Source organism: Arctopsyche grandis, chromosome 10, assembly GCF_051622035.1.
Source record: "Arctopsyche grandis isolate Sample6627 chromosome 10, ASM5162203v2, whole genome shotgun sequence".
Lineage (NCBI taxonomy): Eukaryota > Metazoa > Arthropoda > Insecta > Trichoptera > Hydropsychidae > Arctopsyche > Arctopsyche grandis.
In genome coordinates, this window is record NC_135364.1 from 13,057,177 (window position 1) to 13,084,015 (window position 26,839).

A 26,839-nucleotide genomic window follows, 5' to 3' on the forward strand; every position below is an offset into this window, starting at 1 on the left:
TATCTGGGAGATACAATAACATGTGACCAAATGTGTGAGCAAAGTCTTCAAAGAAGTGATCACTTCTTTGAACTCATGTCTGGCACCGGCATAATGGCAACCAACATCTAGCCCCACTTTTCCTGTCGAGCGTTCTCACTTTTACCCAGTATCCATCGTTCAGTATACAAGGGGTCTGTATAAATAATAACAAAAAGTCAGTATTTATATTAACTGGTCAGTATTAACGTTAAATAGTAAGTTTTATTTTGAAGACTGTCCAGTATATCTTTTTGGTTGATATTGTTACGTATACTAAAAAGAGCCGCCGAGTAATTGCGATCGGATTAGGCCGGGTAGCGTCCTGAGAGACCGTGTGACCGGTGTAAGTGGTTTTAAGTATTAGCGACAAGCTAAGTGCATGAAAGCTAAACAATGATTGCACTTCCCAGAATTGACCTGTTCCGCGGGAGCGAATGTCGTGGGAAGACATATCCGTACGTGACCATAACAATAGGTAAACAAATTAGACGTCGAAGATGTCCTGAGAGATCTATCCCTTATAAGGCGATACTTAAGCGATATCATGTCATTCTGAACTTAGCACTGACAGTGCGTGTATCTCCTTAATCATCAATAAATGCTGTGAGACGACTATTGGCCTTTTACTTGGATCCTCTACCCACCCCTACGCAACAATATCAACACAAAGTTAGTACGATCTTGATAGCCAATTCCATTGCTATTTTTTCTGGCGAATGTACGTCAGATTTTTAAACTGTCCATTTGTTATTTATACTAACATTTAATAATGTAATACTGACCATTTTGTTAATAAAATACTGACCGCAAAATGACTTATATACTTACCAAAATTTATTTTGGTCATTTAATTTGTTGCCTTTGTTTTACAATTAAAATTATTACAATTTATATGAAATTGAAATTCTTGCGTATTTGTGAGAAAAATATTTGCATGTTTCTTTAATCCCAAAAAAATGGAGTATGAAGACACTCCATTTTTTTGGTAGGGAAAATATTACAGAATATTGCCATGCCGTTACCGTGTTTCTCCTTGTTACTAAGAAACATTCGTTAATCGGAAAAAAATGTGTGGCTTTTGGGAAATTTTCTCATTTAAATTTCAATATTATTCAATTATAGTCGATTATTGAGATTTTTTGGCCAAAATGTATTCAATGTCCATGTCAACGCGATCACAACGTGCTCGTGACATTTGTTTGTGAACTTTCATCTTACGCCGATGGTGAATTAGACTTCAAAATGTCTGCGAATAACTGTTTTGGAGAGATTTTACAACACTTTGGATCAGTCACTACTAAACCGGAAAACTTTCTGAGGTTTGAATGTGCTTTTTGTCATTTCCGTTTTTAGGTTATAATATTTCATATTTACTTTTCCCCACAAATATCTCAGTGTAATTGAAAGATTTTGATTCTATTTATTCAGTACATGTCAATACACTTTTTTATAATATATGTGTTGATTATTTTTTAGTGTGCAAGAAAATTTGTATGAACCAGTTAAACAGTTGACGAAAACAATATATGATTTAACTAAAAATGACGAAACGAGATTGTCGTCATCAAATGCATTGCCAGAACTTATAATCAAAGACTTCGACGCGGAACAAATATGGCAAGAATTAGAACTTCAAAATGAAGATAGATGGACTTATTCACTTTCGAACATATCTAAAATTTTAACTAGTAAAACTAACTTGGAAATACCCATTCATTTCGATGATGAAGATAATGAATCAAACGATGCATTTTCAACAGATAATCTTATTAACACAGAAATTTTAGAAAAAGTTAAAAAGAGCAAACCATTAAAAACCACCTCAGTAAAGAAATCTGCTAATACAAGTAAGATATATATTTATATACAGTAATCTCTTATTATCCACGGTCAATAATAGACTAAAAAAATAACGAAAATTAGCATTAAAATCTTGCAGAGTAAGAATATTGCTTTTGATCTATGATTGGTTATCATTAACATTACCTGATTTCTATAGCCATTCGATTAAGGACCAGGAATCCATTAGTTTTATTATTCATGCAATGAAGTATTGATGTGTATAGTTTCTTTAAAATTCAATTATTCCAAATAATTTTTTTAATAATTCTTTATTTTTTGTACAGAGCCCAAATCGAAAAAAAAGGACAAAGGGTCAGTAGTTGATGATAAATTTTTCAAACTTTGTGAATTGGAGGCTTATCTGGATGCAGAAGATAAATCAGAAATGATGAAAGAAAAAAAACGTAAAAAGAAAAATGAAAGTAGCGACGATGAGGATGAAGATGATGATATTGACCTTTTTGATGATTGGGATTCTGAAGAAGATAATGTATAATAGCATAAATTATATTTTTGTATAATTTATATACATATATACATACATACAAATTTAGGTATCAATTTGATTTTTTTTTTAATTTTAGGATGCTGAAGACAACCCAATAAACGTAAAATATTCAGATTTTTTCGATAGTAAATCAGACTCTGAAACTGATGATATTAATCCAAATGCTGAGAGAAAAAGCGATGAAAAAGAGGCTGAAGAAGAATCAATTGACGAATTCGAAAATAATTCTGATATCGATTTACACGATAATGATGAAATGAAGAAAGTTAGGTAAAAAAATCTGTTTTTACAATCTTTTTATTAATTCTGTAACAAACATACAAAATTTTGCGAGTAAATTTATTGCTACAAAATTTATTATTTATTACTTTAAAATTTATTACTTAAATTTTAAATTTATTACTTCATATATGTATTATATTTATAATTTAAAATTTATTACTTCATATATGTATTATATTTATAATTTAATCATTAAATTATGTAAATTCGGCGTGTTAAATGGCAAGAATTTCATGTTTTAGGTTTGATTTACCACAACCATCTTCCAGTGAAGATGATGATGATGATGTGGATGATATTGACATGGAAGGTGATAATATCGATGCTGAAAAAAATAATGAATCAAGTAAAAATATAGAAGAAAATTTATCAGAGTATCAACTTCGTCAACAGCGATTAAATAAAAAAATAAGCCACTTGGAAAACAGTCTTCTTGAAGGAAAAACATGGATGATGAAAGGAGAAGTTGATGCTTCTATTAGACCCCAAAATTCTTTACTTGAACAGATAGTTGATTTTGACATGACGAGTAGACCCGCTCCTGTAATAACTGAAGAAACTACTGTTAAACTTCAAGATATAATTATTCAAAGAATTAAAGATAAAGCTTGGGACGATGTTGAGCGTAAAGCCAAACCTGTTAAAGAAGTTAATGAATTTAAAAAGCAGCTTGTTCTGGATCAAGAGAAAAGCAAACTTTCACTTGCTCAGGTTTATGAGAAAGAATACATAAAACAACGTGAAGCCCTTGACCCAGATGCCGACGAAAAACCAGAAGAAGAGCCCAAGGAACATATTGAAATTAGATCTTTAATGACTTCCTTGTTTTCGAAATTAGATGCCTTATCTCACTTCCATTATACACCCAAAATTGCAGTTCCGGAAGTTAAAATTATTAGTAATATGCCAGCTATTCTCATGGAAGAAGTTACACCAGTTGCTACAAGTGATGCCACACTTTTGGCTCCCGAAGAAATAAAAGGTACATATGTAATTTAAATAAAATTATTATTAGATTGTTTCATAGTCTTATGTCCAATATATGTATAATACATGATTATATATTGTTTTCAGCTAAAAATAAAGGTGATATTATTGGTAAATCTGAAAGAACTGATACAGACAAAAAACGAGAGAGGCGTCAAAAGAAACTTCAGCAAAGAGAAAAGGAAAAGGAAAAGCAGAAACGTGAAAAATTAATCGAAAAAGTTCGCCCTGGTTTAGGCAATAAATATAGTAAACAAAAAATGAATAAACTTCTTGATAGTGTTACGAAAGATCGTAATGTCAACAAGGTAATAAATACTCTATGCACATATATATTATACATATATTCATTAAAAATGTTTAATAATATTTATGTACGTATGTGTATTTCAGATGGAAGAATTGGCAGACAAGAAATCATTTACATCTTCAACAGCCTTCTTTACACAATTACAAGACGAAGTTTCTAACTCTATTCATTCGAAGTTAAAGAAAAATCCGAATAAACAGAAAAAGATATTCTCTGCTAAGCAACTAAAATTATAAATATGTACATATTTCTTGTGATTGTTTGTTAAGAATATTGATGTATGTATATTTCATTAAAATTGAAATAAAAATTGTACAGTATTATATTATTTTTATGAAATAATCAAACCGAATAAGGATTTGGGAATGTTCAAACTTTGTAAAACTTGAATAGACATGGTATTTATCAGGAAATTGTTAATTTACGCTATTTGTCAATACATTCACTAATATACGGAAAGCATTCAATGGCAATTTGTAGATTATCAAATTTGAAAAACAATATGTAAAGACTGGCTAGATTGCCTGGGCTTGGGCTGCAACGGCTTCCTTTTATATCTAGTGATCTACCTCCCTCAGCTATTGAACCCTAATTGTGAATTTAGGAAGTCAAAAAAGGTTTACAAAATTATTTGTCTGAAAAGCAATATTAAGGTCATGTTCATATTAAAAGATGTTTGCAGGATATGCTTTAATTTGCGTTTTCTGTCATTTAACATTCTGTCTCGTCACGTAGACCCATATGAAGAGTGGGTAGTATTACCATGCATATATAGTACCGTTTCCATGCATACATTCTTTTCGATCATTCGACATTCGATGTAGTGACCCATACCTCTCCAGGAGATAAGTAAATATTAGGAAATGATCTATAATACTTCTATGGAATATTATGGTTCTCGGGAGAGCGCTGAATAACAATTAACAATCAGTTTAATAAAAGGCTGCCCGTTTGAGAGTACAATCAAGGACGGATTCAGGGGGGGGGGGCAATTAGAGGAATCGCCTCCCCCCCCTAAATTTAATTGCAGTTTTAAATTTATATATTGATTTAAAATATTTTTGTCGCGGCGTATAAAATGGTTGTCTTTTTGTTACCTATAGCTGGACAGTCAATGCGCCAAACAGATGATATTTGTCAGGTCTCAGGTGCAACCTGGGTGATTCCCAGATTCTAGTAAGTAAGAGCGACAAGGACGGAGACGGATTCCCAATAGTATTAAAATAATGAGTCGATATATATTTTTTTTAATATTTTCATTGTGTTCATTGGATTTCAATTGCATTTTTCTTATCGCCCTCCCCTAGAAAAATCCTGGATCCGTCCTTGAGTACTATGAAATTTCAACTGTTTCCAACAAACAATGAGGGGTTAACTGCTTTTGTGGCTACCAAGAAGCCTTTATAAGCGATAGATAAACACGGACGACAGCTGAAAATGTTTGAGAAAATTCACTCATCTGAAGTAATGAGAGAGCTGCTTTGGACGGTTCGGTGATTACTAGTCAAATGTGAACTGGTCACAGGACAACCGGCCGCTCTAGATCGGTCACACGTGATCACCCGTCACACTAAAACTGGTCACACCCGAAAATTGGTCACATCCAAAAACTAAAAATTGGTCGAATTTTTTAGTGTGACCAGTTTTAGGATGTGGCCAGTTTTAGTGTGACGGGTGATCACGTGTGACCGATCTAGAGCGACCGATTGTCCTGTGACTGGTTCACATATGACTAGTAGTCCGTTTACCGCTTTAGACAAGGGGTGGTGTTTGGTCAGCAAAAGTCTGACACTTTTTTCCGCACAGACTGAAGTTAGTTTTTTGAATATTTCTCAACTCCGAAAAAAAATGATTATCCGGCAAACTACACTTGGGCAAAAGTATAGTTTGCTGGATAATCGACCATTTAATATGCAAATGGGACATGGTCGCGTATAGCGCTGTGCAGGCATGCGGGGCGCGCCAGTGTGCGTGCGTCAAGATGGCGGCCGCGCGGTTGTAAACAGTGGGGGCTGACAGCGAACGCCTGGACCAGCTCGACGGAGACCAAGAGCCGAAGGTGGAGCCGAGTGAAGCCTATAGTCGATAGCCGAGCTCAGCTGACCGACTGCAACCGCGACCGCGACACCGACACCGACGGTGACAGCTGCGGCCGCGACACATGTCGGCCGTCGCGCGCTCCTATCCAGGTTACGGCACTCGCCACCCCCACCCCCACCCACCCCTCGCACCGAGCCTTCGCCCCGCGCCCCACGCCGCACGCCCCCCACCCCTCACCCCTCATCTCGCCCTCGTCTTCACCCAGCTTTTGGACTACAGCTGTACGTCAATCGTGTCGGTTGGTAGCACTGCGCAACAACACAGCTTTCTTCTAACAATCCATTCACCACCAGCTTAGATACATATATATTCTAACCTCTGATCTCTCTACTAGCTTACTTTCTAATCGTTGTGTCAAATTATACTGATTCTTATTGATGCATTTTTTCAATATTTTCATATACATATGTATGTATACATACATAAGAAATTCGAGGACTTCATTCCTAAAGATAATATATATATATAACCTTGCTAGATATTTGAAGACGACCGTTTAGTTCCATTCCTATCATATTTGATTAATTACACCTGTTATGATTATGCCTGATATGATTGTTGTTTAATAATGTATTGAATGTTTATTAACTTTTCTTTTGCATTCAATATACATTCTAGTGTTATAAACTCCTGTACATATAGTCTTTGGTAAAGAGTGGAATTGTTATATTCCTACATATTAAATAATTGTTTTTGGTTAATTACTACACAATAAAGTCAATTTTTATATGGTTATCATTAAAGATAGGTGTTTGATCGATGCTTTTGAAATAACAATAGACCACTCTATTAGTGTTCAATGAAAGAGAGCAAAAATAATGGTTTTTCTAAGAAATTGAAAATAGTGAACCATTTTTTGTTCGAAAGCATCCATCGAACGCCGATCTTTGATTATCATATAGGAAAATATTTATAAATTATTTTTAAAAAATTCATATAATGATCAAAAGTCAATAATTCCAAAAGCCTCGTATAAAATTTGATATAAAAAATAATTTATTAAATATCTACTGTTAAGTATATTCCACACAAACTGTATCTTAATTGATAGTCATGATGACTATTGTCCTTTATATCTTTTCTATCTCCTTTGCTCAATACTGAGTGTCATAATCATTTCGATCATCTGGCCGATCTGCCAACACTCCTCCCGGCTGTATGCCAAGTTGAAAATAGCGTTTAGGGACGATCTCATCAGTTCTTTAATTTGATCTGATCATCTTAAAGGACACCGTCCTCTCGCTCGCCTTCCTACTAGTGTTCCGGTGACTATCAGCTTCTCTAGACTCTAGATATTCTTCCTGGCAATGTGGTCAAAGTAGGAAAGAATCCCTTTTCTACGTGATGTGTATTCTCTTTGAAACTTCCAGCTCTTTGAATGTGCAGCATCCGCCTCCAGCAGTACATTTCAAAGGCACCTATCATGTTGCTTTCTTTTTTTTAGCGTCCATGTCTCGACCCCATACAATGCCGAGTTCTCTATGTATGAAATAATATATTAAAATTCAATTTTTTCTTTATTTTATTTTGCAGGGATAGACCCAGCTAAGGTCATCAATAAACGTGGCGCTGGCAGTATAGGGTGAGTCAACTATTTAATATTAAATTTTTATACATTTCAATAGACAATTGGGATTCGTATTTACTCGGCGGATAAACGTATTTAATAAATCGAAGTAACAAAGACTTTTTATTTAGCTCTCCTTATGAAAAAAAATTTAGCTCTCCTTATGAAAATCTACAACCTTAGCTACTACACATACTGGCTGGTTGATCTATAGGTGTGTCCATTTGTAGTAAAATTGATGTATCTTTCACATATTTCAAATATTTTCAATATGACAAACTCTGTATTGAGAATTTTTGGGTTCCTTCCAAAAAGTCGACGGTATTGTAAATTATTAGGATATTTTGCAACTGTTTTTAATGAGTCATTCAGAATTAATTTTCAATTTGTCAGTTTTAATAATAAAATCTCAAACTTACATTTTTCTTTGGGCAAGTTTGAAGAGAACTTACATTTCATCGTTTCAATAGCTTACATTCAGAAGTAGATACAAATCAAATAAAAAAAAAGTTTATTTATAGAATTATTGAAATCAACCAGGCACATAAATTTCATTAGAAGTGTATTGAAATATAATTTTTAACTGTATATTCTTCCACTGTACTCAAGCTCTACTATTTTCTCAATATCGGTTTATTAATTGGTTTATCGACCTAGTAGGCCTCTTACAAGTCGTCTTCAAGTCTGCAGTCTCTGTTCGAGCATCTCTTGTCCCAAGCGTCGTCATTTCGATAAATATTTCATGTATCGACTATAGTTTGATTTATATTATATGATATTTTAACACAAATTTGGGTAATTATTGGTTAGAAGAGCGCATCCTCGCGTTTCGCTCGAGATTAAACGAACGAGGGAAATTCCACATGAGAATTTTGTGTTCGATTGATTTTCAGGTTGGTACATTTACCCCAGTGGTGTAGTCATTAGAAGGTGGTGGCACTCGCTGCAAGGTACTGTCCCTTGTCGCACAAAGGCGAGATGCCGTTCTTTGTGTGAAAAGAATGAAAGCGTCCTTGTGGAGTTTTCAAAAGGCATTCGCTGCACCACCCTCAACCTTCCCATACCACTTGTGCTATAGTCTGATAACATTCAATGGCACTTGGCTAAGGCGTAAGTAGCTGGCTTGTTTTCAGATGTGGTCATCGTTTCCCCGTCAAATCACGACAAATTTTTCATTTAAAATTATTATATTTGCACGACAAATTCATAACCTTTACGGCTTTTGACGAATGTGTCCATCAGCATTTTAACTAATCCTTATTTTTTCAACTCCTTTATCTATATATGTATATATACCCTAGCATGCTCATAAACTGTTGCGTGCGTCCTACTTTCTTGTATGGCGTTCCTTTGAACATATTTAAATCTGACTCGAATAAAATATTTAGATTTTTTATGTGCTCTTTTAGGATTATTAATCATTGACTTTTCTTTGTGAACTATTTTTACTGTATATTTTATTTTTAAATTTTATGCTTTTGGAACGATTCATACTTGTATTGTCTGTATGCGATAAATGCGGGTCGTAATTTGTTTGCGGTCATTATACCTACCGCAGACAGTTCGGTTTTGCCATGTTTTTCAAATTTGATCGAACGATAAGAATATTCAGTCGACACGAAACTCAGCCAGGCCTCTATTGAGGGTTGTCGCGAAGATTAAATCATCCCCTATTTATTAGTCAGTTCATAAATGCCCGTCGTCGATCCACCTTGGATCATTATTTTTTATATTTTGTATGAAACGGTTTGTTTACCGAATCGAGCGTTTACGTGCTATTTTTTTTAATTTAATTTAAATACACTCAGGTGAGACGCTGTGAGATTTGAATATATGTATGTAGTGTCTTCTGAAAACGCTCATTTGATAATATTTCGATATAAATTTTAGTGCTTCGCTATAATATGATATTGGCGTTAATCCATTTTAGTAATTTAAACTTGTATTTTGGCGTCTGTTTGACATTGCGACGCTATAAGGCGAGAGCTCGTTAATTACATTACCTGCTGTTTAATATTCATTGCGCGGATGCGCACGTAAGAGCAGATACTCCTTTTCTCGAAAGATCACTGTCGCGAGAACTTGGGCGGATGATGGCCCCTCTGAAGCCGACGCTTTAAGATTTCAATTCTTTCAATTGTCTGAAAAATTTACCTGTATATGTATGACCTTTCGTTGAATAGAGTGACGAATGGTTCATGGTATTATACAGGTCTTAATTTCGTTTATTATAATTCTTATAATTTTGAATGTCTGTATATATCAGCCAGCAGCATAGCTTGGTGGTTGCGTTAATGCTAACCACCGAGAAGTTCCGGAGTTCAAGCCCTGGGTTGACCTCGATTTAAAATCATTTGCTCCGAAGTGTTTATGTAGTGCTATTGGTCAGACTTTTATCAGAGTTTGCCAATTTATTTGATTTCATTGCTAAAATAGTCCCTCATCGAATTGGCAACACCACCCTACCCTCTATGCTACCACTATTTGAATATGGTTTCAAATTTATAAATCTACAAGTTTAATATCATAGGTGTCGCTAAGGGGCAAGCCGTAATTGCATCATGGGAAAATATAAAATTTAAAAATGTTTAGAATATAATCTATATTTAAGTCGGCAAACATTAAAGATAAGTATGCTCCTTTCCTTGGCCTTTCAGAAGTTGGCAAACGGATATATTAGTGCTAATGAATCTACAGATGTTGTCGATTAAAATTTGCTGATTGATGTGACCAATAGAAATGTATTCTATTCGCCAAAGTCATTCCGTCTTTTCCAAATGGTAATGGGAATTATATGGATAAACACTTTTCCCAAAAAAGTGTTTTATACACACATAAGGGTGTGTGTATATATGTAATAACCATGTTCCGAGTCGAATGTGTATACATTCATATGTATGTTTATAATATTAGTGAAGACGGATTGAACAAAAAATGATGTAGAATTAGAATGTTAACTTTTCTTATTGTGCAAAATCGACAACGCATGGTAACTTGAATCTGTTTTACATTTGGACTGAATATATGTATGTAACTAGTATAAATCGTATTGAATTGAAATTAGCGAAGTTACGAAAATCGCCTATGTTTTTCAACGTAATATTTTTCATATGGTCACGTCTCATTATCGTGACGCATTAATTCGCGTAACGTAACGCCGGGGAAAATCTCTTTCGGTGTTTTTCGCGGTCGAGATTTTCCACACATCTCGTCCTATCGTCGGGATAGGGGATAGAGCCGGCACGGGAAAGCCTTCCTTCCTCTCGGCTGAATATTTATGGGGATTTGCGCCGCCGCGCTATAATGACACCAGATCACCGGAAAATCCCTTGGATAATTCTCCATTTCGTATGTCGCAAATCCACGTACTCCCCAATTTACACCCACTCCTTTCCGAATCAAACCACAAGTTTTCCACGCACCGATATCGTTTGTATCAATTAGCCCATAACACCACTCGTCTATTTTACAATGGGATGGGGGGGGGGGTTATTCATCGCGAAACTTTACTTTATTCAAATTTAATTTATCACCCTTCAATCTTTTCGCACTCGCTGTTTTAATGGGTAATTTGAACGGACACTCGGTGGTGTTTTCTTTCGTCGGATTATTTAGTGGTGGTGATTTTTGAATAATGCAACGGCCATCTATCGTCGCTTTGCTTTGGACTTTAGAAGCTTTAAAATGACGAGGGCAGGTGAACGTGTTTTCGACACGCGTGCGTCAAAACCGCCAACACGTGTACCTAGGTGTGTGTTATGCTTGTATAGTATGTCTATATGTGTTTGTGTGTGTGTGTATGGGGCGCACGTTGTGAATGCTAAATCAGATTAAACTTAGCCGAAAATGCCACCTACATCCTGCTCCCTTAAGTCGCACAAAACCCCGCCGTCTTATATCAAACACCGCGACGACACCCCCCACCTCCTCTTCGCCGACATTATTGCGAACCTTTTTCCTCAATAAATGCCGAATAATAACATCTTTTTCGGTTTGACTCGCAAAGTTGAATTTAAATCGGGTCTCTACTCGAATTTGCTGTATTCAATTTCTTGAGACAATAAAATTTTCAACTTAAAATGTTTTGCTCGCAGTGCACAATGCTATAAATCACTTCTTTGCTGTGTTCATATTTTTTTTTGTATTACGACTGCTCATATTCCATTACTTCTATTAAAATATTTTAAAAAATGCTTTTTTTCTTGTCGGTTTGGTTGTCATATACAAGTAAAGCTATAAATAAGCTAAGGACGTTTGGACGATACTTTTTGCAAAAAAAAAATGGTTCAATATTGTGAATCATGCTTTTTTGCTCTCTTGCTTTATTAATTAATGGATAGGATAGATCTATTTTTATTTAAAGAGCACCAAGCAAATGTCGAAATCTAGTTACAAGCAGAGATCGGCGGACAAGTTTCTTCTGCCCACAAAAAAATGGTTCACTATTGTCAATTATTACTATTGTCCTATATAGCAAGAGAACAAAAAAAGGTTGACCATAGTGAAGCATTTTTTGTGGGAAAAAGAAATTTGTCCACCGATATCTGGTTATGAGTAGACACCGGATAAACACCGTGCTTTTTCCAGGAATCGGGGCCGTTTAGCTCTATTTACAAAGCTAGAGTCCAAAAAAAAAACGTTCGGCGAACCTTTAACAATGCAATGAACAATATACAGCACCCTCTGGGTCCGTTTTTTTCAAGACGGCACCTTGGTTATTCGGCCTTTAGTTATGAGTAGTCACCGGAGCTTGGGGGGGCCGTGTATTCTTCAAAGGTTGTAAATGCATTGTTAAAGGTTTGCCGAACAATGGATAGCACTGTGACTATCCTACCTCTAGTTATGAGTATAAGACAAGATAAAATTAAGCTTTTTTATTTTATATCCATCACAGTTAAATTTATACATATGTACTTTATATAAAGTTATAACTAGAGATCGGCGGATGGGGGTGCTGAAATGGGTTCCTATTGTTAATCTATTTTTTGCTCTAGAGATCAATCTAGAGCGTATTGTTCAAATGTTGTAAATGCATTGTTAAAGGTTTGCCGAACCTTTTTTTGAAAAAGGATTTACAACAATAGAACAATGAGCGGCACCTTGGCTATCCTACCTCTAGTTATAACATATTCTTTATAATTTTGAAATTATATTAAAATAATGATGACAAATGAGGATAGGTTGCCAATTTTTTTGGAACCGCTTCAACAATGAAATCAGATAAATTGGCAAAGTCTGATAGGAATCGATCGTCCTGGAGATCGAATATATCCAAAGTCTGGCCAGTTAGACCGGGCCAATTATTGAACCCATGACCCTTCAGTTGATAGCATTATACGCCAATCACTGAGCTATGTTGCCGGTTATAATATAAATTCGTTTTTTCCGAGGTGTCCCCGTTTGCTTTAATGCCACCAGTGATTGTCGTCTAGTTTGATATCAACCATTAATCATGATTTGGACCTTTTCAGGGCTGAACTGACAATAAATCCATATAATAAGTTTATTAATCTTTCAAAGTATAACATTACGTTTTGGAGTGTTTCGACTTTATTTGATAATTTACACTATCCCTTAGTTATGTATATATTTTGTTATTTTTAATAAAATGTGTAAAGAAACTACTACTAATTTATTTAAAGTAATATTTATTTATGTAAATGTTATATGCATATATGTATATAAATTATTATTTTTTTTTATTATTTACAACTTTTTTACAAAGAAACTTGCACCACCCGGTTTAAGTTTCCCTTGCGTACGAAAGCTGCTTATAAGTTTTCGGTTTTATCTCCAAACTTTGCTAAGTATTAAATATTCACACCTTATAGTAGTAGTCTCGTTGTATGCGCAAACAAATTAGCTTCTTTCATTACATTGTTCGTCTTTTATTTTATTTTACGTGTGATGTATGTAATTAACGAGCGTATGGGAGCGGATAAACTTAATGTATACGTATATTTGATTTTGATTTTTAATGCTTTCTATTTTTACTAAATTATGTTCACAATACATCTTATATCTATTTTAAAAGCTACTGATCTACTGATCATTTTCTATTTCACAATTTTAAATTAATTTTGTTAGTAATCATAGTATTATATTATTATAATGTTAATATGTAAAGCGTAATAGGAAAAAGAGCTCAAAAACTTATTTACAATAAATTCTTAATACGTATAATATAATACAACTTCGTTTGTAAAAAGTTGTCAGTTAATTTTCGTGTATGACCAACGTGATCGATTTTTACCATTTCTTTCGGGATCGATTGCCGTACGTACCTTTACGAAAAAATTCCTTTGCGGGAAATTCTAAAGGAATTATTCACACCGGATCAACAGCTAAATTCTCTGAGAACGTTAAAAGGAACTTCTGTCGCTGTGAATTGATTCTGTCCGTGACTGATCTGACCATGGAGAAGCCTTCAGATCAATCACCGGCCCACGTCATTGACAAAAACTATACATATAATAATTGTAAGGGCTTATATAATGTTTATATTTATGTACACACATATCCGGAATGACGAAACTATCGACTTGTTAAAAAATAATTACTTTCATATTCACATGTTACAAATTTCCATAGTATTTTAAATAATATATCATAGCAGCATAGTGTAACTGCTGACATACATTTTTTTTTTCGTTTTATACACGTCACTCATCTTCATATTATTTCTATGACACATTTTATGAATGATGTTCCTCTTTAGTCCGCCATACACCCGAAACTAATGTTAACACATTATTTATCGTAACGAACGTGTGCTCTTTTTTTGGGGTCACGATTTTTTAACGTGTTTTTTTATTCATCTCGTTTAATTGGAAAGGTTGAATATTATTTTAGTCATACATATTGACGTAATCGTTTCAGATGCAGCTGTGTCTCGGTATCGTGTTGCATAGTGCAGTTGATGGCGTGCTATGATGTATTATATTTATATGTACAATGGAATAAGAACCTTGACCCATTGCTGACTAAACGGCAATCGCATCATCTTTTATCATCAGGCAAAACGTTAACCTCGTGCATCTTGCCCTTGTAACGTTCAGTTTTCGTTGCATATGTACGTACACTGTCGAATGATTTTTTTTCGTTTGGCTAGTTGTGTTATCTATTGAGTAACCGTCGTCGTCTGCAATCACAATGATCGGTTTCGAAGAAGCTTCGTGGTTTTGAAGCGTCGTTCCAAGTTGGAGAAGTATTTGTACTGTTAACGCCAATACAATCTGTCGCCATCATTGTCGGTTCGGTCTTCGAACTCGTTGTCGCCTTTTATATGATGCGAACAACGGACTATCTAATCGTACAGCCTCCGAAAGGAGGATGCATTCTAAAGCATCAGACTGTGGTGCGGCTTAGTTCAACCCCATGTTATGGTATTTCGCTTTGCGACCTAGTTAGTGTTCGTTTCGAATTTTAAACAGGGACTGACTGCAACTAGGTGATGAGCCGTGGGTTTCTCAATATATCTTGGAATGTAAGGATATGTTAATTGGAGTTGATTTGTAATGTTGTGCGACTGAGTTGGCTACAACTCGCCAACTTAAAGAACCAGAGGTCATCAATTTTCATTGTATAATGGGCTGACGACGAAAATCGATGTTTTTTTTAAATGTATTGTAAAATACACTGTCGAATTCAAACCCCATAATACTCAAAAGTTCATATAAAGTCGTAATGAAAATATTTTGATTAAAAACGAGATTCGAATAGTAGTGGTCCAATTATAATTTATTACGAGTCTTCTTAATTTGCTTGACGGGATAAATTTCAGTTCCCTAAGAGATAATATCGTAAGTATACTGACGTTAAAAATTGGATGTTTTGAATTTGTGGAGTCAAAAAGTGATGAAAATAAGTGAATGAAAAATAATGAATGAGGTCACAAAATAGAGAGCTTCAAATTTCTTGATTATTGAAAACATCGATTTTCTCAAACAATGATATTTTTACTTAAAGCTTTCTGCCAGTATCCCTACGATCAGAGATCTGGAGCAACCACTTTTTGATTTGCTCCGCTCCGACACCTCAGTACTTGCTCCGCTCCGACACCTCAGTACTTGCTCCAGCTCCGCTCCGTACTCCGAATAGTTTTAATAGGAATCATTTGATTTGTCATCTTTATTTATTAATTTTATTCATATACATTTGATAAAAAATTATAAAATTTTATTTTTAGAAAATTTATTATTAAAATAATTAATATTTAATATATATAATGAAAATACATACATATGTAGATATAACTATACTACACGGTACGCACATGGTTGTCCCAAACTACCATAGTAACAAGAATAGAGCAAATAATCAAGAATATATCATGATGGAAAAATTAACGAGAAAGCGCGCGCACACATTCATTTTTACAAAACAACAATAAGTGAAAAAGGTATATAAAACAAAATATTTATAAAATAATATAACCAAACTATATGATGTGCCACATGTCAAATGATTCTAGGATAATAAACCATCAAATATTCAATTTATCATAAATTCTGAAAGAAATTCTAATACATAAAAACAATATCGGAGCAGCTCCACGCTCTGCTCCAGATCTCTGCCTACGATATTATCATTTCGTATCTCCCATTTGAATCAAACTATACATTCACTTTCTATACAGACTTTTTGTGTCAACCATTAACAATATGAAAGGTCAATTCGTATGTGTACATATATGTACATATATATGGCGGGCACTGCTATCATAATACTGTTACATTGTACAACAAGATTAGTATAGTCGGTACGATTTGGATTATAACGTTCAACGTTGGTCTGTTTATTCAAGATGAGGACCTCCTAACCGTGTATAATTTCACGCTTCTCGGAAACGATTCAAATTAGATGTCTGCCGTAACGTAAATAATGCTAGACCGAAACTAGTATTGTACACACCGCGGAAGTGGTAATCTTTCATTCGAAACGTCATACGTTTGTAAAAAAAAAATGAGATCGATTACGTTCAAAGATGGGATTCGAATTCTTTCGCGGAAGGCATTTTTAATTAAGCGTTTTATTAAAAAATAAATTAACGAAGCTTTCTTTCTCCTTTTTTTTCGTTCTTCTCCCTTTTCAATTATTGCGAAATTGATTCTGCGAATATTAAACACTTCGGAGGTAACTCAGCGCCGATTCGTTAGTTGGATGCAAAAATATATATTTAATTAGACGGGTGCAGCAGGGCTGCGATATCGCCGGTTAACGAGCCAAGTTGCCGGCACGCTCCTCGGAAGTGGCTGTCGCACAGCTTGCCGCCCCGGTAATGGTCGCGAACATTACCTTATCTCTCGTGGTCTGTGACCCCTCCATCTCAACGCTTAATATGTATTATATATAATTAAATTCGCCACGGCTATTCCTCAGCCGGCTAAATAAAGTCTGAAATATACCGATTTAAACTCTTCGTGGAGTTTCGACAATGGATTTCTAGTACAGTCCTACCATAAAAATACGCTACTGGCGAAATTTGGATTAGAAATACGAATTTTAAGTGGAACGTGCAGGATTTGACGAATTGAGTTCTGCCAAAATGATCCCATCTATTTTTTTATTCTTACGTGCACATATCATATGTGTTATTACAGGAATTACCCCAAGGCAACTAAGCCAGCAGTATGGCTGAGTGGTTGCGTTTATGTTTAGCACCAAGAGATTATTGGGTTCGATCCCGGGCTAATCTTTAATACTGCTCTTTAGACTTGGATATTTGTGACTCCCAAGTCGATCGTTTCTTATCAGAGTTCCCCAATTTCATCTGATCATTATTGAAACGGTTCCCCAAAATTGGCAAAAAAAATTATCCTACCAACTGTCACAAAACTTCTATATTTAATGTATGTATAATTTGTAAGAATTTATGTACAAGTTTAAATCCATATATGTCTAAATGGATTAATTAATTAATTGTTCATTTCGTGTTCATCAGCTTCTCGGAATACAGTGATTTACATATGTAATAAAAATGCTGCATTTTTTGTAATTAATTGTCTAGGAAGGCGCATTGGGGTCTTCCTGTCAAGCCTTCGTGGTAATTTATGTGAAATAAATAAATACAAAAATAAAAATATGTTTAAATTAATTTTTGTATAAAGGTACTAACAATTTTCCAAACAGTATATTGAATACAGATTAAGACATCTATGGAACATTAAGACAGAATTTGCGGGAAATACATTATTTTGGTAGCTTTTTATAAGATTCAACAAATTCGAGATGCTAATAACTCGAATTTACAAGAAACTGAGAGGGAGGATACCAATTCCGATCCATCCCAACAATTAAGGTAGAAAAATCGTAAAATTCTAACAGGAGACGCTCGATATGTGATTTTTTTTAATAACCATAAGACCTCGCCAGCAGCGTATTTGACCGCCACTTGAACCTACGACCCATCTACTACTATGCAACAGCTCTACCAGTGCACTACATTTTGTGATTCTCATTTGTTAAAATATTACGTACTATCCAGCGTTTCCTGGGAATTTCTACTCAGGTGGTTGAAAGCTGCCTTCCAATGACCCAAAATCCATCTACTGTCTAAATTAAGATACCGTGAGATAGTATGCCAAATGGGTGCGTATCAAAATTTAGAATAAGATTTGAAAAATGAGGTAAAAAACGCCCACTCTACCCACGGACTGATCTAACTCTTACTACGTCATGTTTACATATGTATATTGAAGACGGCGGATAAATAAACATTCATTTTTTTATAAATTCAGATATTGATATTAAGTCGTTGACTTTAGAAAGATTCCACGCTTATTTAGGGAAGATTCTAATTTCACAGATATAACTATACATATATTGAAAATAATTGCGTTTCAGATGGCTTTGGGGCTATCAGTCGATTTTTTTATTTGATTTCATTTATGGTATTATGAAATCGTTCCTTCACCCGTTTTAGAAGTATAGTCGATGTGCCTAATGTAAAATATTTTATATGTTTATTATGATGAGCAGTAGTCGATGTCTGTTTTTGTTTTGTACAATTGGAGCACAGCCCTCTTGTTACACTTTCGTAACGCAAATCACCGCGAGCACCATTTTTATATCTTATTTATCATTCGAAATCGCAAAGCGGGCTCTTCAGTAGTTTCCCATTTGAAAGTTTATTTACGACCGCTTCGCGTGATTGTCTGTTTACGTATATGTGTATGTATGTAACGAATGATCGTCTTCACTATACATGGGTAATGTTGTAGTTGAATTTAAATATTTATTTTATTTGTACGGAAACTGTCTATTTCCAGAAATATCCAAATGAATACCGATTTGATTGTTTGATACGATTAAGTATTCTATTAAGCAATGTTATTTTTTATGTATTATATTTGCACAATGTTTCGACATATTTACCCGTCATTCGATTTTGTACGTTCAGGGTCTCACGTATTATGATAAGGTTTTGAAATGTTGATACGCTTCAAGTGATTACATAGTCGCTATAGTGTATTTTGCTAACATTAGATAGTTTCTAAATTTCTTAAAATTTATATGTCAAAAACTTTCCATGTGGTAAGGTTGCGGTTGCATGCAACCGCGTGCAATTACAACGCATTTTAATCAAAATTAATTACTAGTTTTTATACAATTTTCTTGTCAGCAGTAATTTAGGTACTATCGTCAACGATCTCGCATTCTTTTCATGAATTTTTTTTTAAAGAAATATTTTTAAAATGTATTTTCGTTTTCTATTATTTTACACAATGTCGTGATGTCTGAATTCCAAAAAAAAACTCACCCCTTCGATGTCACCCCTTGTTTCTTTTTTCTTCCTACGCATTGGCAAGTATTTACTTATGATTATCATCCCTTGCAGTTGCTTTTTGTTTTCTTCCACCCTGACTTTTTTATTATCTCGATGGGTACATGCTTCACACGGAGTCGGGAAAACTTGTTAATATGATAATTTACTTGTCTGCTTTTGCTTGGATTTTATATAAGATTTTTTGTATTTGTTTGCTTATTCAACTTTTCATCTGTTCTATCATACATTATAAATAGCATAAGGAAGGAATAAATGTAAACGTATGATCAAGGCCTAATCGATGCGGAAGTCTTCACTTAATTGAATAAGCAAACAAATATGATTCTTCTTAGAGTTATTTGGAATTGCAATTGGGTTTGTATGAAACTCCTGTTATTGAGCTTTTTGGTTTTTTTTTTTTTGCATCCTGCATCAGCAAAGTTTGCGAAGCTTACGGGCGCAGGACTCGCAACATATTTCCAGTTTTACGCCCCTAGTTTATTTTCGTTGACGTGGCTTGTCGTTTTTTTTCTCGCCGCTTTGACGTATGGCGGTAGGCCGTGGGGTGCTCTTTGGGGTGTTTCGCTCACCCCTAGAAGAGAGGGCCCGTTGGATGCGGGAGAGGAGAGGTCGGGATGACGAAGATTACAACACATTTTATGGCGTGACGGATGCCTACCTGTCCAACTCATCCCACTTTATTTGTGTTTTATGTATTTATATATGTATACGAATTTTTTGTATGTACTATTTTTTTCCGTTCGTATTTTCCAGTCGCGCGTATGCGTGTACGTAATTTATTATGTGCTCCGTTTTGTTCTCACAGTTCCAAAGGATAGTTAAATTCGTGGAAACGACGAAAAATCCTTAGGCGTCGTGTAAATATAATCGCTCTACGTGCCATAGTTCTATCAATGTTTTTTTTTTCAATTCAAAGGATGTTTTTGCATTCGAGCAAAATATTAAATATTCATTTTTCTTAGAAAATATTTTGGGTTCGTAAACAAATAACTTAAAATTAATCTGTCTGAAGTAAATTTTGAGGATTTATATATAACATATATAGGTACAAATTATTGTACAGTGGGCTGATATAAGTCAATAACTTCTCAATATTTTGTATTTTTTTATTTATGGATACATACATGAAACTAATAAAATGTAGAAAATTTTTTTTGGAATTTTTTTAATTTAGCACATTGAAAAGGCATGGAAATTATCTTTCTAAATTTATTTGTGAAAAATGCAGCGTGACCGGGCGGCGAATTGTCATATAATGCATAATTGTCGCACGCTACATGACAACACTGGCAAAATTCAATCATATAGTGTACATTGTGGTAAACATAGGTGAAAAAAATTGAAAATAGCATCAATTTGCAGGCGATAAAGTTAATGTACATTGCAATGTGCATAGGGCCTTAGGAGGCTAATTAAACTTGAGCAAAATTCAAATATAGGAACACTTTCTTATCTGCAATAATCGAATATCATTGAGTCACTCGTGGTCAGTAATTCAGTTTAAATAGGTGTGAAGTCGGAGTCACTCGAACTTTTAACGACTTCGACTCCAAAGCCATTTAAAACAGATATAATTTTTTGATTGTCTATTTGTGTATGTGTGTGTTTGTTGTTATTCACTCGTTAGTGAACTGCACATACGAATTCCCATAGTTTGAAAGAAAATTAAAACCGATTCTGACCGTCATGCAGTGCAACCGTTTTGCGAGTGCATCGCATTTATTATGATGATGAGTGTGATGTTGGTTAATTGTATGTTGTGTAATGTAATGGTATGCAAGTGAGCAGGGAGAGTGGGAGACTTTGGGGGAGGTGGGAGGCCAAAGAGGAGGAGGAGGAGGGCGGTTGCAGTGCGCCGCTCCGTTGCCGGCGCAGTCGACTACGGACGTCGCTACGAGAGCACCGTTTGCTACCGACCCTAGCTGCACATTAACACGACGACACACGTCATGTGCCAAACCAACTATCAAACTATACATTCGTGAAAAAAAAGTATCGACAGTTTCGCGAACACACTATAAGTACACACACCCGCACACGTTTTGATTTACAACCCGCCGTGAAACTTTCCGAAAGTTTCCACCCCCCCCTCCCCACACCGGCTCGTGAAAATTGTTGTCAAACACACGTGTGCCGTTCCCGAATCTGATTTATAGTATGTCCTCGGGAAAAATATAATGCGATTAGAACTGCCTCTCGCTGTTGTTGTTGTTGTGATGATAATGTGTTGTTGGTGGTGATCGTCGGCGGGGGCTTCGAGTGCCCCGTTCTCGCCGCCGGCCCGACCCTGGATAACCTGATGTACGCGTACGGGGGGCCGCAGGGCGGCGGAGCCGTAGGCGGGGGCGGCGGGGGGTATCTCCCCCCGGGACCGCCGCCCCCCGGCTACCTGCCGCAGCCGCCCCTGCCCCCTATGCCGCCCACCCTGCCGCCTGGCTTGCACCACCTGCCGCCCCTGTCGCCTCACTCCAAAAGAAGAAGGTATCTATCCATCTATGCACGGTGCTCGATGACAACTTCGGCCCGTTTGCGTTGTTGTGTGATGAATGTGCAATGTGTCAAGTTTTCACGCTGGAATGTTTTGAGGATCATTTTCGCGGGGTTCGAAATCGGCGCATGCGCGTTTGAGTGATGGAACACGTGCACGTCAGGTGTCGTGTTGTGACTGGACATTCAGTATGTGGACGATTATGATAATGATGATGTTTAGGATAGGTTTTGCGATATCTTGGAATGTGTTCGATATTGTTGCTTGTCATTTTTAGTGATAAATCGGTGGTTGTCTACTTCGGATATTCTACACAGCTTGAGAAAAAAAATGTATTTGAACGTCTTTAAGAAGGTCGACAATGTCCGAAAACTTATTATAGTTAGTACTGATATTTCGTATTGTATTTTTATAAAAGCTTATATTTAAATTCCATAAATGTTATTCATTATACAGTGAATACAGATACACTCGATATTTTGAAGTATTTCAGTCGATGAATATTTCTTATGCAGTTTTCATTACTGCTAGTTTTTTTTTTTAATTCGGCCTTCAATTTTATTTTTAATACCAGCAGTATAGCTCGGTGGTTGTGTTAATTCTCACCAACGGGAGGCTCCTGAGTTCGAGCCCTTGGTTGACTTCATTTGAAAATAATTTATTCGGATTATTTCTGCAGTGCTGCTGATTAGATCCGGATATTTGTGACGCCAACTCAATGGTTTTAATTCAAAGTTTGTCAATTTATCTGGCTTCGTTGTTGAAACGGTTCCTCATCAAATTCACAAAACCATCCTACCTACTATTTGAGTATGATTTAAAATTAAATATAATTCAATTTACAAGTTTATTATCATAGGTGTCACTCAGGGGCAACCCGTAATGGCATCATGGTAAAATATATATTTCATTTTTAATTACCATATACATTATGATTGAACATCAAACTTTAAAACAGAGATCACGAAATTTTTCAGGGGAATCGTTTGCAAACTTATGGTCCTGTGCTTAACTTAATTCCATTATATATTTAACAATTGGTTAATTTCAAATAAATTTGACACAATTACAGGAAATTAAGAACTTTGTAGAATTAGAGTATGAATTTAGAATACATTCTCCAAGAAAATTTTATTATGTGAAACAAAAATTGTATTTGCCTCGTGTATTGGAACGATATATTGAAATACGCAAATGTGTCCAATAGTAACCATCTAAGATGATTCTGAGTATTGCACAATGTGACATTTGCATCTGCCGTGTTTAAATTTTAGTTGAAGGATTTTTTTTAAATGATTGTTCTTAATCGTTTGCGAAGTTTTTCTTAGACTTGTCCATTTTGCATTGTCGCGTTGTGTTGAAATCAATTCTCTTGACGTTTTAAACTCGCCGATTTTGTACGCAAATGAATGCCGTTTTGTTCGAATATACGTGTATTGTTTTATATACAGGAGAAAGTTGATAACGAATGACAATTGGATTTCAAGGTGTTCCTGTTTTTGTTCGTGCAGCATGAGCCAGTATTCATAATGGGTTTTGTCGTATATTCTACGCTCATTGTACAATAACACTTTGTTTACAGTTTTTGCCGCCTGTGCATAGTTGGTTACGTTTTTAACCATCAACCGCAACCTCATTTTTTTTCTGTCGCATCAACGATATATACTTTATTTATTATTAGGTGCATATTTTTGTGATTTTTGAGATGCGACGTTTGGTGATTGAAAAGTGTTCGTTTTCGATTGGTTTCATGGGATTATGTGCGTATCTCAAGACGTGTAAATGAATGGTGACGTTGTCGATAATGAGCGTAATGAGTGGTACCGGTGGTGGGCGGGTCCAGCGTCCAGCGGCGAAGCCCATTGGTCGAACGGTGGGGCGGGGGCGGAGCACCACCCCCCACCCGCTCACGCACCTCCACATTACTGACTTGATCAAGTGATCATCATCACACGTGGACCGATATGACTATCCTCCATTTTGGTTTTTTTTAATCGTCATGGGTTTTTCATTGCATTTTCCGTGTTAGGTTTCAGATTATCTTCGATGGATTTGCATTCGTCAATGCATTTCTAATGATAATTATGTGTATGGAGAATAGCATTTTTCTTAGAAGTGATATTCCTCACTTTTGCATATATATGTCGAGAGCAGGGCTGATTAGAGGGGGGGAGCCAGGGTAAAGTTCCAGGGCCGGACCACTCGAGGGGACCTTAAATAATTTCTTATTCAATAATTTTAAAAAATAGCAACCAACATGTTGGTATTTTACTAATAGGTCTGAGATTTTTGCATATTAAAAATATGTCTTATAAGATTTGGTTTTTTGATTTGTCATAGGAATATTTTTCCCAGGGGCTGATATTCCTCTCGGCGGCCCTGGTCAAGAGCAGTGTGTTAAAAGTAAAATGCTTAACCCTTTAACTGCTACAACAACGATAAATCGTTGTTTTGAAATCGGCGAAGATTGCGAAGACGATCGTTGTTGTCGTCATTAATTATCGTATTTCAATACTTTCTGTGAGCCGCCAGCGCATCAGTGGTACGAAATATTTTTTTTTATATTCGTATTTATATTTATTTTTCAATCAAGCTTTATAAATATTTATCAATTTTATAAAAAAAAGCTCTTCAATTTCGGGTTCATCATCAAAGTCAATTTCGGTTTCATTATCAATGTCAATTTCGGGTTCGTTGTCAAAGTCATAAAAGGAGTTATTACTTGGGAATTGATTATTGTCAATAAATTCATTCTCAGAATCAGTAGAGCTGCTGATTTGTCGAGTTCCTCGGTAAGGAGCTATTATTTCGCTTTCGTCACTTTCACTGTCCGTTATCATTTTGCAGAGTTAAAATAAATGGAATAGTAACAAAAACCAATAGAAATCCGCTTTCAATTATATATGTAGGTCACGAATTCGTGCAATCAATCAAATGCAACTGAAATGCATACAAAATGTTTATGATACATGTTGAAAAATTATTTGATTATTTGAAACTTCGCATCCTTGTGTGTCTCGCTCACACGTACACAATTAAAACCAAGAAAGAAAGAGAGAAAGACCGCTACCTGTTTCAAATGTATCGCATGTTATAAAGATACATCCATGTCTAAAAAATAGATTATTGAAAAAAATAATGCGTCGGAAAACAATCGTCAAAACTTATTTAGTGTATATATGTAGGTATCTCTTTCGCACTTACGCATGTAAAAGCAAGACAGAAAGAGAGAGCGCGAGTCCACAACTGCTTCTTAAAAATGTATATAAAGTATTACAAAAATTACGCGCGTTCGGCGAAGTAAGTATGTAAAAAAAATATTATATTTATTTTTTTATAAAGTAATTACAAATGTTAGCATTTTTCGCTTGGACATTGAAAAACCTCGTAGCAGCCAAAGGGTTAAATTTTGAATTATTTTATGTATGCGAATACTAAGCTAAATAAAGTTTTTAAGTTGATTCTTATATTGACAAACTACTTACATATTTACTTACATATTTTTCTACTTACGAGAAACTACTTGCATATTTTTCATATTGAATTTTCATGTACGAATGTGGGGAGGATTTGAAATTAACGACAATGTTCCAAAACAATTTCAAGCGGATATACGTACCTACATTCTCTATCGTTTTCGTTGAATTGCTTGTTTTTGTTTGAATGAATCGAAGATTTAATAATGTGTATTGTATACATAATATGTTTCGCTGTTTTTTTTTTTTACTAGAAAACAGTTTTTTTTTTAGTCATCGGACCTGGTTGGTTTATGTATTTTTTCAAATGTAATATGTTTCGATAGAGAAAAACAAACTATTGAAATGATGAAACTTTTATCAAGAAGAAATTTATTTAAAAAAAAAATATTCGATTGATTTTCACACCATACGATATCCGTGTCCGCGGTGACACTTCCTGCTATTCGTGGGAGAGGAAATCCTCTCTCGAAACTCCGGGAAAGCCAAAGCATTGTCTGAACTTCCTTTTGTCGATCGCTGGTCGGTCAAACTTACCCCTAAATTGCATTTTCCCACGTTTTCGACGTTGTGCCGTGCACTACGAAGTTTGGCTCGAGTTGCAAATACACAAATTTCAAATCGGAGAATGATTTTTATATCCGTTCTGAAATGTAATTTTAATCGTTTTTCAAAATGCGTCATGAAATCAGGACGATCCCTGTTTTCGCGATTATGCCCGCATGAATGTTCGTTTTGTTCCCACAGTGCTTTTTATATTTATTTTTGTTCCCTCATCTTTTAAACGTAACTCGAATCGGTACGTGAGAAACACTGCGATTTACTTCCTGATAATAATTTGCATTTAAATATTTTTTGCCGACTTGCAAAATATATTATACTGGGGCAGTTAAAATGCACTTTCGTGTAAAAAAATAATCGATTCATTTTGCATATTATTATATTACGAATATATGCATTTTCCGTATAATTACATAATTTAGGTAAATTTATTTGAAAACCCCCAGGTGCAACTGCTGTATTTTGCAACATTGTATTAGTATCTCGATGTCGACTAGGTTTCATTGTGCATACATTTTCTACTGCCTTTATAATAATAATAAGTGAATTGTCGTCTCGCTTTTTTTTAACTTCTATAGTAGGTACTTCTTTTAACGCACATGGCGTGTCTTGTTTTTAAGTATAATTTATTATATGTATATATCATATAATCTTTAATATCCAATGCTAGTTGGTTTTCAAATTAAAACAACCCCGTCATGTTTCAGTATCTCGCAATTGATTTATCATGTCGAGCTCGATATTAAGTGAGTCAATTATTATTGAAACAGCAGTCTTGGACAAGCTTTCGATAGCGTGATCAATTAAGGTCATACGTATTTTACTATGGACTAGAATTTCAAGCTTTAAGACTTAAAATAATATAAAATAAGACACTTTTTATTTTAACTTCTGAATTATTGGTATTGT

The 26,839-nt window shown here is 35.1% G+C and overlaps 2 protein-coding genes across 9 annotated transcripts in view; both read left to right on the top strand.

Moving 5' to 3' along the window:
• The first annotated feature begins 1,177 nt into the window (after nucleotides 1-1,177).
• LOC143917778 (U3 small nucleolar ribonucleoprotein MPP10-like) lies at nucleotides 1,178-4,272 on the top strand. The gene is made up of 7 exons (XM_077439360.1): nucleotides 1,178-1,340; nucleotides 1,498-1,868; nucleotides 2,148-2,353; nucleotides 2,448-2,641; nucleotides 2,896-3,635; nucleotides 3,728-3,948; nucleotides 4,034-4,272. Exons 1-7 carry the CDS (start codon nucleotides 1,264-1,266, stop codon nucleotides 4,184-4,186), a joined length of 1,962 nt encoding a protein of 653 aa, XP_077295486.1. The 5' UTR covers nucleotides 1,178-1,263; the 3' UTR covers nucleotides 4,187-4,272.
• Nucleotides 4,273-5,884: 1,612 nt separating this feature from the next.
• The window catches only part of tgo (Aryl hydrocarbon receptor nuclear translocator homolog tgo), a 76,860-nt gene continuing 55,905 nt past the window's right edge, over nucleotides 5,885-26,839 (top strand). For 5 of the 8 annotated variants that reach the window (XM_077439172.1, XM_077439174.1, XM_077439173.1 and 2 more), the window contains exons 1-2: nucleotides 5,895-6,139; nucleotides 7,584-7,632. In XM_077439172.1, the coding sequence (XP_077295298.1) occupies nucleotides 6,112-6,139; nucleotides 7,584-7,632 (77 nt within the window). In that variant the 5' untranslated portion in view covers nucleotides 5,895-6,111. Of the gene's footprint in view, nucleotides 6,140-7,583; nucleotides 7,633-26,839 lie in introns of all 8 variants that reach the window. The other 3 variants (XM_077439175.1, XM_077439178.1, XM_077439177.1) reach the window with 3 other exon arrangements.

Excerpts from the sequence above, each read along its gene's own strand:
- LOC143917778 (XM_077439360.1), top strand. The coding sequence starts at position 1,264 with ATGTCTGCGAATAACTGTTTTGGAGAGATTTTACAACACTTTGGATCA. Across the intron at positions 2,642-2,895 it reads GATGAAATGAAGAAAGTTAG|GTTTGATTTACCACAACCAT; the intron begins GTAAAAAAATCT and ends TTCATGTTTTAG. Across the intron at positions 3,636-3,727 it reads GGCTCCCGAAGAAATAAAAG|CTAAAAATAAAGGTGATATT; the intron begins GTACATATGTAA and ends TATTGTTTTCAG.